Source organism: Dermacentor albipictus, chromosome 1 (assembly GCF_038994185.2).
Source record: "Dermacentor albipictus isolate Rhodes 1998 colony chromosome 1, USDA_Dalb.pri_finalv2, whole genome shotgun sequence".
Taxonomy (NCBI): domain Eukaryota; kingdom Metazoa; phylum Arthropoda; class Arachnida; order Ixodida; family Ixodidae; genus Dermacentor; species Dermacentor albipictus.
In genome coordinates this window covers 144,813,241-144,830,038 of record NC_091821.1, presented here as the reverse complement: position 1 = coordinate 144,830,038, position 16,798 = coordinate 144,813,241, and the positions used below count along the sequence as shown (strand labels likewise).

The window sequence follows — 16,798 nt, the reverse complement described above, 5'->3', positions numbered from 1 at the left end:
CGATGCAGGGCAATCTTCCCTGGGCGGGGCGCCTACTGTTACAAATAGCATCGTTACAGAGGCAACATCCGTATAGAGTATCTCCTGCAGAACATCATGTAATCAACGAACAAATCGATGACATGCTTCGCCGCGAGGTGATATGACCTTCCAACAGTCTATGGGCATCCCCTGCCATCCTAGTTATGAAGAAAGATAATTCTGTGCGGTTTTGTGTGAACTACTGCTGCCTGAACAAGATAACTCGCAAGGACGTCTACCCTCTCCCACACATACACGACGTGACTGACAGTCTACAAGGCGCAGAATTATTTTCATCTCTAGATTTGTGCTCGGGGTATGGGCAAGTACTCATGGCAGATGCCGATCAGCCGAAGAATGCCTTTGTCCCACCCGACAACTCATACAAATTTATTGTAATGCCTTTTGAACTTTTTAATACGCCCACAACGTTTGAGCACATGATGGACACAGTTCTGCGCAGCTTGAAGTGACACACGTGCTTGTGTTATCGTGACGACGTTGTTGTTTTTGCTCCCGACTTCTCCACGCACCTTCAATGGCTCCAGTCTCTTTTAATGTGTTTAACAAATGCAGGGCTACAACTAAACCTCAAGAAGTGCCGATTTGCTGCTCAGTAGCAGACAATTCTAGGTTACGTCAGATCCAAGGATGGAATTCTCCCCAGTCCAGCCAAACTTCGAGCCGTAGGCCGAATTCCCTAAACCAATGTCCGAAAAAGAATTGCGCAGTCTCATTGGTCTGTGTTCCTACTTCAGACGCTTCATTCACAATTTTGCTGCCATCAAATCGCTCCTAATGAAGCTACTTAGAAGCAACGTGCCCCTCACTTCGTGGTCATCTGGGTGTGATGAGGCCTTAACAAAGCTCCGTCGTTTGCTAACGTCTCTGCCAATTTTGCACCATTACAACCTGACAGCCCCTACCGAGGTACACACAGATGCCAGCGGTGTTGGCCTCGACGCTGTTCTTGCCCAGCGCAAACAGGGGTTTCCTGAATATGTCATGGCTTATGCAAGCCGTACACTTAAGAAAGCTGACACCAATTACACTGTGACAGAAAAAGAAAGCCTCGCCATTATCTGGGCTCTCACCAAGTTCAGGCCTTATTTGTACGGCCATCCATTTGATGTAGTCAGGAACCACCATGCACTATGCTGGCTGTCATCCTTGAAAAATCCCTCAGGCCGTCTTGCCCGTTGGGCACTTCACTTGCAGGACTATGATAGCCATGTGCCCTACCGTAGCGGACGCCAGCATTCTGACGCTGACGCCCTCTCGCACTCTCCCCTGCCTGATGACAATGCCTGCTGCTCACTATCCCGCTTTACCGTTTCTTCACTCGACCTTACTACTATCGCATCTGAGCACCACAAGGACCATTGGATTACCTCTATTATAGACTTGCTTTCAGGTTCATCAGCACCACGAGCCACTTGAACGCTGCATCGTCACGCTCACCATTTCGCCATTTGCGACAACCTGCTGCACCGACGCAATTATAACCCCGAGGGGCACCAGTGGTTATTAGTAGTACCTTGCAGTCACCGTTCTGACATATGCGCAGCTTTCCACGCCAATCCATAGTGTGCACACTCTGGAGTTTTCGAAGCTTATCAGCGCCTCTGACAGTGGTATACTGGTGGGGGATGTACAGCTACATTCAGAAGTTCGTTTGCTCTAGCCCCGATTGTCAGCAATGAAAATCTCCACCTTTCCTCTTGCCACCAGTCTGCAACCTTTACCTTGCCCTATCCGGCCATTTGGGTGCGTCCACATAATTTGTGTGGGCCCCTTCCCCTGACATCGGCTGGAAACTGCTGGGCTATTGTGGCAGTTGACCACCTCACGCGATACGCCGAAACTGCTGCCCTCCCAGCAGCAACAGCGTGCGATGTTGCCTCCTTCCTGCTTCAATTCATGGGCCACGTGAGGAACTGCTCAGTAATCACAGACGTGTCTTCCTATCCGAAGTAGTTGAAGTCATTCTTAAAGAGTGTCACATTGTTTATTGCACAACTATGGCATACCCAACGTTACTTGACTAGCTTCAGTTGTAAAACTCCCCGCCCGCGCGCTTACAGCCGGTCGCCACTTCTGTGACAGCTGCCAGATGGCAGCGCCGTTTCATCGAGCTCCACTGCAGACGCCTTGCCACAGCCTTGAGCTCGTGCGGACGGGTAGTTTGCGCATGTTTCACGCTCTTTGTCGTTCTCCCTTGTCCGAATTAGTGATACCATGAGAAAGCGGTATCCACCTACAGCAATAAGATTTATCGGGCCAGTTGGTTCATACTACATAAAACAAGGGTACGCTGCACGAAAGGCAGAAACACATACAGCGAAGCGCAGCAGCTGCGTTTCTAAATGTCGTGTTTCTTCCTGTCGTCTTAACGTTTCGCGCAGTTTAGGCTCAGGAGCCTGAAGATCTGGCCGAAGTGCGTGATTGAAGGATGATCTCCATCTCCACCGAAGCTTCTCACCCCGCCAAAGAAGCACTACAATAAGAAAGATGAGGTCAGTCTTTGAACACACGAGCCACAAAAAAAAGAAGAAAGAAAAGAAAAAAAAGGAAAGAGAAGAAAAAAAATCGTCGACTCTTCCACTCCGTGAGATGGTTTATCAGCGAAGCTGAAACGTGTGACCCCTGTGTTTATCACTGGGTTAATCCTGAGGGTTCATTAAAGTATTTCTAAATTATGAGGTTACACACACAATCGGCTGCGACGGAGAGAACGGCGGCACTGACGGTATGCCCGCAGTCCGCCGCTGTCGCTTGCGTTCGATGTCTCAAGTTTGCTCGGCAACGGGGTAAGCAGCCTTCGCCCGCCATTTGCCACTTGTGATTCTCAGAAATTAAATTTTTTCAAAATTAAATCTGCCCTTTACGTAAGACAATGAGTGGCTCATACCCCCGTGAACGCGGCCTCCCCATTACGACGACAGAAGAGAAGTGAAATTCTACGCTGGAATGATGAACGGCAACGCAGCCAGCTGTGGAAGACGACGACGACGAACGCGGGAGCAATGGCACGAGCGCGTGCCGTGGATTTCGCAGAGTTCCAGGTCGGCACAAGGAATCGATCTGTTCCATGCTGAGCGAAGCGTCGCATTGCTGGAAGCACAGAAAAAGTGACACATCTAACTGTCGACATCGTTCCGATAGCCGCCTATGCAGCCAGGTGCGCAGCACGTCGGCATCGTCTGCTGATATTCTTAAACTCGGCGAAGGCTACAGTTTCGCGGGTGACATGCTTGCTGAAATTCGCCGTCAACAACGAACCACAGAATACACCAACGCTGCACCACGTGCTTAATCCGGCCCGCACGCATAGCCGGCTAGTGAGGAAGTGAAGCTGGGCGCGACTGCAGCGCCATGAAGGCACGGGCGAGTGGCGGTTCCGCGCAACGACGCCGAGTTTTAAAGCTGAAGCTAGTCTAGTAACGTTGGGCATACCATCCTCAAACCAATGGCCTTACAGAACGCTTCAACCGTATGCTCGGCAACATGCCTGCAATGTACATCGCCTCCGACCACACAAATTGGGACGTCATTCTGCCCTTCGAAACCTGTGTACACAACACCGCTACTCAGAGCACTATTGGCTTTTCACCCTTTTTCTTAGTGTACAGTAGGCACCTGTTGCACACCACTGACACAATTCTACCATACCAGCTGGATGCATCTGAATGTGCGCCCATTTCTGTCACGGCAAGACATGCTGAAGAGTGCCACGATCTCACATGGGCCTTTACCTCCAATGACCAAGAGTGCCAGAGGAGCACTCGCGGTGGCCCCACCTCTGCACCCACCTTCCTTCCTGGAGCACTTGTGCGGCTTTCCGTTCCTTCCACTGCACCTGGGCTCTCTTCAAAACTACTGCACAAGTATGAAAGGTCACACCGTATCGTCGACCACACATCCAAAGTTAATGACGTGATCACACCCACTGAACCATGTTCGGACATGCACCGCGGGCGAGACGTCAAGGTCGAATGCCTCAAACTTTACTATAATCCACTCATAGTGAGGAGCTGTTAGGTCGCCAGATGGCTCCCTTTTCATTCCTGGGGGTAATTGCAGCAAACAAGAGGAACACTATAGAGGATCATTCTCTCCAGCGCTGTTCTCAGAAGATGCCACATGCGCTGAGAGTTCGTGCTATGCTCTAACAGTCAGGCCCAAACACCGGTGACTAATACACGCCTTTACATACTGATTATGTCACTAGTAAGGCTTATCCACACAGAAGGAGGATGCAAATCAAGCCTACCTTTTGCAACCACTGAAAATATACTATACATACAGGGTGTCCCAGCTAACTTGGACCAAGATATTGAAAAAAACCTCTGCATTCTTCAGAACAGAAATCACGTGGATGTAGTTAGCATTTGTCTAAACTTACAGTACCATTTTTCTGCTCGTCTTCTTTTAAAGTAATTTGCCGAGATAAATTAATTAACTTTTTAAATATAGCTTGACACGTTCAGGCGTCAATAGGAAAGTTGTAGAGCTTCGCAAATATTGCCTAAGCCAGGTACTTCCAACGAGATGGACTTAGCGCGGCCGTTTTTATTTGAAAAAAATGAAAGCCCGCGGAGTTTTTAAAATACCATGGGACAGTGCGCTCTGTATGCCCGAATGAACCACGATTACAGCGCTCTCAACCGCGCTTTGTAAAAAACATTGCTCGCTTCACGCTTTTCGTGCTGCCCATGACAAAGCTTCGTGTTGTGCTTGGTTCTGAGATAAATGCCAGTGGGTTCGGGTGGCAGTTGAAATACAGCACGGCTCCCATTTCTGCAGCGATAATTGCACTCTCAAGCTAGCAGAATGCATGTGGAGGAAAAATGACAAGCTCATGAGTTCGAATTTGGGAGCAAGACCTCAACAAGCAAACACACATTATAACAAGCTTGATAATGTCGTGTAAATTACGCTGGTTGTCACAAAAGAGAGAATAGTAAACTGACACGGAAGGTTGCTCTTTAGCTTCCTGTCCATTCCTTGTCGGCAGAGAATTTGTAATTTTTTATTACTTACGTGCCTTTTCCACGTCATACAAAAGTTTCACACAGATGGCTCTTTTCATGGATAACAGTTGTAGAGATTTATTCGCTGTGATGTCTGTCTAAAGAATGTGTTCAAACAAGTTGCCCTCTGCCATAATGCAGTATTGGCACCTTTTCAGCACATCCAATGTAGCTTTTTTGATGATGCAAGACGGTATCTCACTGCAGGCCTCTGCAATCTCTGCCTTTAGCGCTTGGTCTTTCACATGTCCCCACAAGAAGAAGTCAAGAGGTGTCAAGTACGGTGACATTGCAGGCCATGCCGCTGGTCCATGCCGCCCGACCCACTGGCTTTTGAAGGCTTCATTAAGCCAGGCTCGGGCAAGACTGCCACAGCGAGCTGGTGCACCGTCGTGCTGATACCAAGTTCACTTTAAAGGGCCCCTGAAATGGTTCGGACAAATTTTGTAGATGCGTGGGGTACAGCTTAAGTAGAACATTCGCACCACAATTTAAGTGAAGCGTTACGTATTAATGGAGCTACAAGCGATTAGAAGTTACCCTCCTCCCTAGCCATGCTTTTCCTCCTCAACTCGTTCGCCGAGCGATCGGGGCTAAGCTCCGCCTTCAGTGGTTCTGCGTCACGATGCGACGTCACATCATCCACTTCCGGTTGTTTTGGAGCCTGCCCACGCGAAACCTCTGCGCTAGCCGCTTAGCCGTCGACCCCAAGCGAGAGCTATCGAAGCAGCGTGCATTGCGAGCATTCTGTCGTAGCGCCGAACGTGTCTGGTATTCCGGTAACCACAGGCAAGCTGGTCATTTCGGCAAATGACTGGAGGCATAAACTCAAGCTGATGAAGGAGCGTTAGCGTAGACGTACGTGCGGCCAGATCCATCTGAACGGTCCAGCCACTTGTTGGCGCAGCGCTTAACCAGCCAAACAAAGAGCTAATATTGCTCTAACCAAGCGTAAAACATTTTAAACATTTATAAAAACGTGTTGATGATTACACTCCTGCGAAAAATACACACCAGCAGCAAAGAATAAACTTCGTTACTGCTACTGTGTATGGTTGAGCTCTGTGCCACCAGGTGGCTGCACCGTGCAGACCATTCATATTTGCGATTCTGCTCATCCCATGGCTCATTCCGTTATGGCACAGTCAAGCGGCCAGACCCTGTCCCCTTGCGCTTGCATTTGCCCTAATACCGGACTCGCGAAACACTATTGCGTTAGTAATCTTCCGGTGTAAAGTGACAGCCACAAACGCGCCAACCCTGGCGCCGATCGGATAGCCGCAGTCCGATGCGCAGCAGCCAGTTCGCTCGTATGCTGCCTTGCTGAGGGACACGATGTCGCAGCTTGATATATTGCCAGTCACTACATTTGCAGTCCACAAAGCAACAAAGTCGAATCATAGTGCTCGCGAAAAGACTGAGACCGACTCCTACCGCGGAGCTCTCGTCAAAATGGAGTACGTTTTAACACAAGCAGACGACACTTGCTGTGTGCCGGAAGTGCTTAAGTGTACTGAAAAATTGTTCTTGTGCATTCTCTTTATGTTACTTTCTTTTTATAAAAACAAATGAACTAACATTCCCAACTATTACGAAGATCATTTGTTTACCATAAAGTTGGAAAAATTATTGATCACGCGCCCTGGTCAGCCAATGACGTCATATGGGTGATTTTCGCCATATGGGTAGGGGCGGCTTAAAATTCCGCCGAGCAGCGTGCAGTGATCGGCAGCGATGTGCATTTTTAAAACCTTACAATAAATTACACGCTTTATGCGGAGCACTTAAATGTGTCAATTATAGATCACAAGGACCGACACTAACGAGTCAGTAAGTTTGTAGAAAATCGTCAAAATCGTTTCAGGGTCCTTTTAAAAACGCACAAGGAAGATCACAGCGAAAATCTTTGACTGGGCCTTCCAAGATGTCGTTCAGGTACCGCTGAGCAGTGAGCGTGTGATAAAAAAATATGGGGCCAAATATTGTTCCGCCAAAGATACCGCACCACACACTGAATGACCATTGACACTGGTGTCTGGTCTACGCCACCCAATGCAGGTTCGTATCGCTCCAGTAATGCGCATTATGGATGTTGAGTTGAGAATTTCTGGAGAAGGTTGCTTCATCTGTCCAGAGCACTTTGTCAATAAAATCCGGTACTTCATCACTGTTCACAAAGATCCAATTTGAGAAATCAAGTCGCCCTTGAAAATCTCTTTCTTGCAGCTTTTGATGCAGTTGGAGCTGATACGGATGCATTTCAGCCTTCATAAGAACTCCTGACACTGAAGACATTGAAATGCCGACCTCACCACTCACACCACGCACGCTGGAATAAGGGTTTGCAGTCATCAAAGCCAAAATGTCTCCTTCAGTCTCTTCACTGATAGTCCCCTTTCTGTGCCACGTCTTCTTGAAGCTACCTGTTTCTTTCAGCGTCAAGTAACTCCTCATAATTGTGCTCGCGCTAGGTCTTCCCCACATTGCCAATTTCGGTATACCTTGGCAGCTTTCCTCTTGTCGCCCCGTGCCGCTCCCAAGGCTAAGACCATGTTCGCCTTCTGCTCATTTGAATACGGCATGCTTTAGGCCCTGCAAACAAATTATTCGAAACGGTTGCGCGGCATGACAGTAATAGACAGTCAAGCTCACATGCATCTAGCCACTGGCACAGCTTGGAAGAAAAGCGGTGTTGTAACAAATGATGCTCTCTCTCACACAGGTTCCAGATGTATGATGCATGTTTTGTGTGTACTTTTTCTATTCCGCATCTCTTTGAACGCTGGAAAAAAAATTACTCTTCTCGTCATATCGGAATAAACGGCTGATGACGGAGCGTTGTTCAGCGACAGGTGCGAGCGGCTGCTGACGAAGTGTTTTTTGGGAGCGCTGTCGCCAGCCGCTGCCGATAATGTCAGAGCCGAGCAAAGGTTGAAGCCCTTTCTTGTAAGTGAAGGGAAGGCGCGGCGCTGGCGATGTTTTTACAAATCACTCATGAGAGCACAGTAATCACGGCGCATTCGGGCGCACAGAGCACACTGTCACATGGTATTTTTTAAACTCCGCGGGCTTTCATTTTTTCTGAATAAAAACGGCCACGCTAAGTCTATCTCGTTGGAAGTACCTGGGCTGGGCAATATTTGTGAAGCTCCACAACTTTCCTATTAATGCGTGAACGTTTCAAGCTGTACTTATAAAGTTAATTTATCTCGGCTAATTACTAAAAATAGATGAGCAAAAAAAATGGTACTGTGTTTAGATAAACGGAAATCCTTTTCGCTTCATGTTACAGGTTGTAACCATCCTCGGAGCTGTGGCAATACCAGGCAGCTGCTTCACAGCGGCAACACGGGCTTACCATCACCTCTTGCCTGTAACAGAATGCAGCACACGAGCAGAAACGTTCATCAACGATACCCTTGCCTACAAACACATCATCCTGCCTCCTCATTGTTATCGTAAGGAGCATTGCACTACATGGGCTCAGAAACAGCTATAAAAGTTCCACCGACCAGTTACCTATCCAGTGGGCATGGCAGCATGAACGGAAATCCTTTTCACTTCGTGTTACAGGTTAGTGATTGCCTAACTACTAAGTGCTACAGAAGTGATGACCATTTCCTAGTGCTGGTGTACTGCCCACATTTGGTAAAGTGTGTCATTCTTTCTGTTCTTTCATTGCCGGTCAATCTCTTGTCTTAAGACAAGAGATTGAGTAGAGATCAATTGCAGTGATATTGAGGCCAATCCTGGTCCCAGCAAAAAGGAAATGCTCTCAAAAATACTTGCGGGGCACGACAAAATAAGCAACACAATTAAAAATGTACAAACAAGCTAAAATGAAATAGAGAAAAAATTTTGTGCCCTGACAGAGCATTTGGGTATACTGGAGCGACAGCTTACTGATTTAAACAGCCTCAGCAGCAAAGTAAATGACATGGAAACTTCAGTGTCAAGGGTCAAAAAGCAACTATCAGCACTTATTAGCAAGACGGATGACCTAGAAAACAAAAGCCAAAGAAACAACTTGCTCATATATGGAATAGATGAACCTAGCAAAAAAACCGACGAGTACCTGCAGCTTTATGTAAACAACGAAATTTTCCAAAAGAAGCTAGGCATTTCTGCAGCTGATATCAAAAGATGTCACAGAATATGGAAAAAATTTGAAGACAGAAAACGCCCAGTCATCAAATTTCTGGACTACCGGGAGAAGTCGTCAATTTTGAGAGTTGCTTATAAGTTAAAAGGATCTGATTTTTCTTTACCTGAAGATTTTTCTGCTAGAGTGCGTGATATCCGAAAACAGCGATGGAAAAGTTCATCACAAGAAAAGGGAAAAGGTGCAAAGGTAAAACTGCACTATGACAAGCTCAGTATTGATGGCGTTCGGTTCAGCTGGGATGAAGTGAAGGGCGTACATTTTAAGATTGGAATAAGTGGAAACTGACGCCACAACACGAATCCTCAAGCACTGAACATATTGAACATTAACTGCAGAAGTGTGGTTAAATAAATAATCTGAACTTGTAGGAATTTTACTTTCCAACGATGAAGATATTGCTATCCTGACAGAAACATGGTTAAACAGCACAATTTATGACAACGAATTCGTTCCACCTGGCTAGAGTGTGCCCAGGAAAGACCACGGTAGTAAAGGCGGAGGTGTGGCCGTACTTTTTAAACAGTCTTTAAAGATAACACATTTGCTTGAGGTACCAAACACTGAGTGCATTTTCTGTAGAACCTACCACAGAAATGTTCAGTACATTCTAGGAGCTTTGTATAGGCCGCTTGGTTCTCCTGTCTCTGTGTTTTACAAATGAAAAAATTACATGAACAAGCATTTTAAACCTAATGAACGGATTATTCTGTCAGGTGATTTCAACCTTCCGAATGTGGACTGGTCTAACCTCTTGGTTGAAAATCATAAGGGTGATTCAATTGAAGCACTGCTAGACATTGCGTTAGAATATGATTAATTGCAAATTGTAAAAGATTTCACGAGATTGCAGGGTATTTCAAAGTCAATTCTCGAGCTTTAAATTATCAGTGGAAACATATCTGCTAAGTCTTCTTGTCAGGTAACAGCTGGAATATCCGACCATCATGCTGTTTTGGATACTCTGACAGATGTTCTTGTTGATAAGAATAGAAAAAAACCTTGTTTTCACAACTTTTCATGCGTGAATGACATTTCAATCATTTATGTTCTTTCATTTAACCTTGATACATTCACTAGAACATAGAGGGCCTCTGGAATTCGTTTAAGGCCATTGTCAGTGACTGTATTGAACGTTTCATGCCCCTTATCAAGAAACAGAAAGGCATAAACCCCTGGATTTCTCGGGAGGCACTGCAAATGAAAGAAGATTGAAACGCATGAAGAATAACAGAAAAAAACACGCCAATTTGATTTACCTAAAAAAACATATTTATTTTTTGAACGATGAATTAAAAAAGAGAATAATTAAGGACAAGGAGCGTTATTACTCAGAGTGTTTGCCTGGTATCATTTCAACGTCAGCCGAGAGGTTTTGGCGATTAATTTCCCCATCTATGAGCAGCTGTTATGTTTTCGAGTACAATGGTACCCAGATTGACGACGAAGAACATATTTCAAATGCTTTCAGTGAACACTTTAAATCGGTGTTCACTCAAGACAACGGCAGTCTTCCAGGTTTCAGTGCATCTTTAACTCCAATTTCAGGTGTCATTATTAATGAACAAGGTATATTGAGCATGATTTTGACACTGGATGTGAAGAAGTCCTGCGAGCCAGATGACATTCCCAACATTCTTTTGAAACGCTACGTAGAATGGGTTGCTAAGTACTTGTATGTTTTATTCACAAGGTCACCGAGCAAGGGAAAAATTCCAAATGACTGGGGAACAGCAAGGGTGAAACCACTTAATAAAAATGGGAAAAAAGATTCTGTTCAAAATTACCATCCTGTATCATTAACTTCTACAACTTGCAAACTCTTAGAACATATAATCTGTACCCACATATCTGACTTTCTAAAAAAAAAATGAATTTTTTCAGAATATGCCAACATGGTTTCAGAAAAGGTTTTTCAACATGCACTCAACTTGTTGAAACAGTACACGACTTTGCCTCTTCAATAAATAAAGGCAAACAGACGGACATAATTTTCATGGATTTTCCAAAAGCCTTCGATAAGGTTTCACATAAAAAGTTAATTTACAAATTGGACACAATATTTCAAAATGTACAGCTGGTCAAATGGATTCCAGAGTATCTTACCAATAGTAAACAATACGTAATCTTCAACGAACAATGTTCTGACCCTTTAACTGTAGATTCCGGTGTTCCTCAGAGTTCGGTGCTTGGTCCTCTCCTTACCCTGATATTTATTAATGATACTTGTCTGTAACATTCCTGTTAAAATCAAACTTTATGCTGACGATTGTGTGATTTATTCTGAGGTTGATAACAGAACCGATCAATGTCTTTTAAACAGGGCTCTTCAAGATATTGCTGCTCGGTGTGCATCTTGGCAAAGGTCAATTCACCTTCAAAAAACCATTTCCATGACAATCACACATAAACGAAATGCTTTGAAATTTGTATACAGTGTTAGTGGTACCCATCTATCTGAAGTGAATGCTTATAAATACCTCGGACTCTGGATTACCAGCGACCTGAGCTGGACTAAACACATTGACTGCGTAACTGCTATTGCAAACTTCAAGCTGTTCTTTCTCAGGCGTGCTCTGAAACTTTCTACTTCCTCAGTTCATCTTATTGCCTACAAATCAATTGTACGTCCTACTCTAATTATGCTTCTATTATTTGGCACCCTTACACTAAAACTAATATTAATAAGGTTACAAAGAGGGTGCAGAGAAGGGGGGTAAGGTTTATATATAACTGCTTTAACAGAACTTCAGTTACTGATTTATTAACAAGGGCTAACTTGCCATCAATCAGTCAAAGAAATTGCCTCAGCTGACTGAAGTTCTCATTCCAACTAATTAAAGGACACTATAAAACCGATCTTTCTGAAATAATCACCTTCTCAACCGAATATCCTACTAGGCAAAGGCATGCTTTAACAACAACTGTTTTAAGTTTTCCTTTTTTCCTAGAACAGTGACCGATTGGAACAACCTTAGTGACAATGAGGTTTTGAAATCATTGCTTATTTTGATTGCTTCCCATCTTAGGTAAGTGTTTGGTATGAATGTTCTTTGCTTCAACCTGCCACTGTTTTTTTTACTTGCTCTTTGCTATGTTGTATTGTGTATCTGATTGTTTTTCCCATCCTGCTAAAATTTCAAAATGTGGAGTTGCAGTATCTATAAATAAAATAAAATAAACACTATACTACCGATTTCTTTTTTTTCCACACTTTTTATTTTAATTGCCTGTGACAGATAACGTTGTTCTGCCTCTTCCCATGGATCTCTGGAAGAGGAGGAAATTACCTCATTTAAAAATTGTAGCTAGCCAGTTAGCCAACATGGAGCTCGCTATTAAAATGATATTGAACCCAAGCACTAGCTAAGTCATGTCTGGTTAGCGGAAATACTAAGACTAGCACCACTTTTGACGTATTTGTCCTTAACCGCTCTATGAAATATATTGACATTCCATTTAAGAGTTTCCCCAAAGCATTCCTTTAGCATTTTTGAAACAATCTTAATGGAATGCCAATGCATCTGTAAAAGCCAGATGCATATGCAATGTTGTGTTCATTGAAGGAGAGAAGTCTAATACTTCAGCAGCGCACACTGTCTTAAAGGAATGTAAACATAGTGAGACTGGACAAATAATAAGTTGCTTTGCCTAAAATCAGGCAATAACTTCATATAGGCGAGCTATAAGTGCTGCTTTCTTATTGACTGACCAAAAATTATTGAGTGGAACTTTATTCCTGTGTGTTTACGCAGGAACTGGCATGCCTGCACAGCAACCGCAACTCTCCAGCAGCAGGATCATTCTGGAAAATCCTCAGTTGCATCGGTCTCTCTCCCTTGAGTCTCTAACAAGTATTGCGATTCCTTATATTCTAACAAAAACAAACATTCAACAATTTTGAATAGTGAATTCTTGAATCGCATACGAATAGAATAGCAGCAACTATTCAATTTGTATTTGAAATTTCTGATCTTCGCACCCACCTAGTGCTAAATAAAGTACCCTGCTTTTGTTTTCTTGTTTCTGCTCTGCAGAAGAATGTACTTCTGAAGAGAAATGTATGCAGCAATGCGAGGCACAACACTCACTTTCCATGTGAACAGTGGAAAGTCCTTGGATGTCAACGAGGTGTCAGTCAGTTCTGACATGAGGTTTGGTGCTTGCTGGCCCATGATGCAGATGGCAGTATACATAGAAGTGACGTCAGCAACGACAATAGGGCTGTCATATGGCACATGGCGACGAATCCATGTCTGGCAGCGCATTTGTTGCTTTGTGGGTGCCACTATCATGTACCTGCCCAGACAAGGAAATACACAAAAATCAAATTTTGCATATTGTGCTTTAGAATAAATTACACAGGAGAAAGTGCCATACCTGGGCTGACAAAAAAATATAAAAAATACAGCAAATCACACATGCAAGCTTTACACTGCATGAAGGCCCTACAGAAAATATTGGCAGACAAAGGAAGCAATTAAATTTTAAAGGCATTGCTACAATGAAAGCATGCTGAAACTCAACAGCCAGAACGTAAAGTAATCTGCATTCTGACCCCCCATCTTTCAATAAAGTCGCTCCATTTCAGCAGTTGTAGGGGTGTATCATGATAGAATACCAATATGGTGTAACAAACATATCTAAATAGTAAACTGTGCCTTCTTTTTTATTTCTCCTTTGACTTAGACATATCCGGAAGCCAATGCACTTTCTCATATAACGTAAAGTGATTATATAGTTATACAGCTGCTTTATAGGACAATTGAATTTCGACTCTCATGTACTTAAACACTTCAAACAACAGATGGTGTATTTTCCAAAAATTTTAGATAAACACAGAAAAATTGTTACATGAGGGTTCACTTTTTAATACAATGCTATATCAGTGTCCAATGATTTAACTTCTTAAGTACTAATGTCTTGACTAAGTAAAGATGATTACCAGGAAGAAACATTGCAAAAAGGATAAGAAAGAAAAAGAAGTTCAATACAAGGTAGCTAGCCACACTGCCATTGAACGGGTCGTTTGAAGAAAGCAACACTTAGAGACATCGCAAGGTGGCTCCATGGTGCGTAGAATTCCCTTTTGTAGATAAAGTGTGGCATTTATAATGCATTAAATGGGACTGGAGATGACTTTCTGTAGTTGGTAGACAGCGATAAGAATTTGTCGTCTGACTACGACAGCAAGTAGCTGCTATGATTCAGCTGTGTGCATGTATGTGTGTATGTTCCATAAAACTGTTTCAACACAGTACACGTCGACTTGGGTTTCGTTATTTGATGTGCACGGTAGAATCGGCACCATGTTATTATTTTTTTATTTGGGCATTAATATAATTGCGCATTACAATCAGTAGTGCGGTAGAATTGTGCAAATACAGTAAATAAAACAGTAAGCAAGGTAAACGCAACATTAAATGTAACATGATCTGGAGTGGGTCCCTGCATACTTCCTCTATACTGTCAGAGCAATGCCAGTATATATTTACTTTCTATAGTTGCTATATTATCCAGAATATTCATTTATTCATATTATTTCACCAATGAGCACAGGGTGGGCTTGGTATGTTGCAAATAGGTGGAAACTGGTACGCTCTGCTAACAGGTGAAGCAGTTACATCACAACCTTTCCCACGCTCACTTGCACCCTTCCATACTTCACAAACTACAATCCAAATGCTAGCCTAGATAGCAAATAATCGTTTAAGATGAAAGGCTGGTTACAGGGTTCATGACAGAAAGGACAAAGAGGTAGTATTATCATTTTCTACAAGTTATTTACAAAACGATGCTTACTGCTCTAAGTTAGATGTTTTCAAGCTGCACATAAGTAATATTGTCACGTGGTAGTGACGGCGAAGAAAGAAGCAGTACGGTGGAATACAAAACTAGCTTTTATTGGGCGAACCTGTGCCCACAAAACAGGCTACACTTATAGCACAACGAAAGCGGCGAACACAGTCGGCGATCGTCGAAAATCTGATCAGCGGGTCAAGCGCGTCGGCTTTTATAGAGCATTCGTCGAATGTTCCAGACTAATCGTTCGGACCCGCGTGCCTTCCACAAAGTTCTACACCATTCGCGTTACGCGATAAAATCAGATAACACAAGGTTCAGCGACAGCAGACAGCCGGGTAGAAGCATCGATAACTTTCCAGAAACGTCGGATGCATGCAGGCGCGTCCCGCGCTGTGCGATAACAGTTAAGCGGCGAAACGTGGTCGCCCTATAAAGATAAGTACACGTGTCAATACCCCCCTCTTAAAAAGCATCATCCCGATGCTACAAATATAAGAGAGCGAAACACAAAAGGACACTTCTTAAACATAAGTAACAAAACAACCAAAAGAAACAAAGTCCAAAGGTCAGTCACGGAAAGCCCCAAAGTTCATTAACGCTGGTAGTACGGCTTGAGTCGCACAACGTGGACTATTTCAGGTCGTGAGCGGCGCCGCTGTGATAGCGAAATGCCGTCTGGCACGACCTCATAGTCCAGTGCGCCTATACGTCGGATGACCTTGTAGGGTCCGAAATAGCGTCGGAGTAGTTTCTCACTGAGTCCTCGTCGGCGTATCGGGGTCCATACCCAAACACGGTCGCCGGGCTGGTACTCGACGAAGCGTCGTCGGAGGTTGTAGTGTCGACTGTCGGTACGCTGCTGGTTTTTGATCCGTAGGCGGGCGAGTTGTCGGGCTTCTTCGGCGCGCTGTAGATAGGTAGCGACGTCAAGATTCTCTTCGTCAGTGACGTGCGGCAACATGGCGTCGAGCGTCGTCGTCGGATTCCTGCCGTAAACCAACTTGAACGGCGTGATCTGTGTTGTTTCTTGCACCGCGGTGTTGTACGCAAAGGTTACGTACGGCAGGACCGCGTCCCACGTCTTGTGTTCGACGTCGACGTACATCGCTAGCATGTCGGCAAGCGTCTTGTTCAGGCGCTCCGTGAGACCATTCGTCTGCGGATGGTAGGCAGTTGTCCTCCTGTGGCTTGTCTGGCTGTACTGCAGAATGGCTTGGGTGAGCTCTGCTGTAAAAGCCGTTCCTCTGTCGGTGATGAGGACTTCTGGGGCACCATGTCGCAGCAGGATGTTCTCCACGAAAAATTTCGCCACTTCGGCTGCGCTGCCTTTTGGTAGAGCTTTAGTTTCAGCAAAACGGGTGAGATAGTCCGTCGCCACGACAATCCACTTATTCCCGGATGTTGATATCGGAAACGGCCCCAACAAATCCATCCCAATCTGCTGGAATGGTCGGCGAGGAGGTTCGATCGGCTGTAGTAATCCTGCTGGCCTTGTCGGTGGTGTCTTGCGTCGTTGACAGTCTCGGCATGTCTTGACGTAACGGGCGACGTCGGCGGTCAGACGTGGCCAGTAATACCTTTCCTGTATTCTCGACAGCGTCCGGGAGAATCCGAGGTGCCCAGCGGTTGGATCGTCGTGTAGGGCGTGCAGTATTTCTGGACGCAGCGCTGACGGTACAACAAGAAGGTAGCTGGTGTGGACTGGCGAGAAGTTCTTCTTCACGAGCAGGTTGTTTTGTAGCGTGAATGAAGACAACGTGCGCTTAAATGCCTTAGG

At 44.7% G+C, this 16,798-nt stretch overlaps 1 protein-coding gene across 2 annotated transcripts in view; it reads right to left on the bottom strand.

Annotated features, from left to right (window-relative positions):
* LOC135900077 (pyruvate dehydrogenase phosphatase regulatory subunit, mitochondrial) overlaps window positions 1-16,798 on the bottom strand; it is a 157,888-nt gene that overhangs the window by 20,443 nt on the left and 120,647 nt on the right. For both annotated transcript variants that reach the window (XM_065429525.1, XM_065429526.1), the window contains exon 15: window positions 13,308-13,515. In XM_065429525.1, the coding sequence (XP_065285597.1) occupies window positions 13,308-13,515 (208 nt within the window). The remainder of the gene's footprint in view (window positions 1-13,307; window positions 13,516-16,798) is intronic.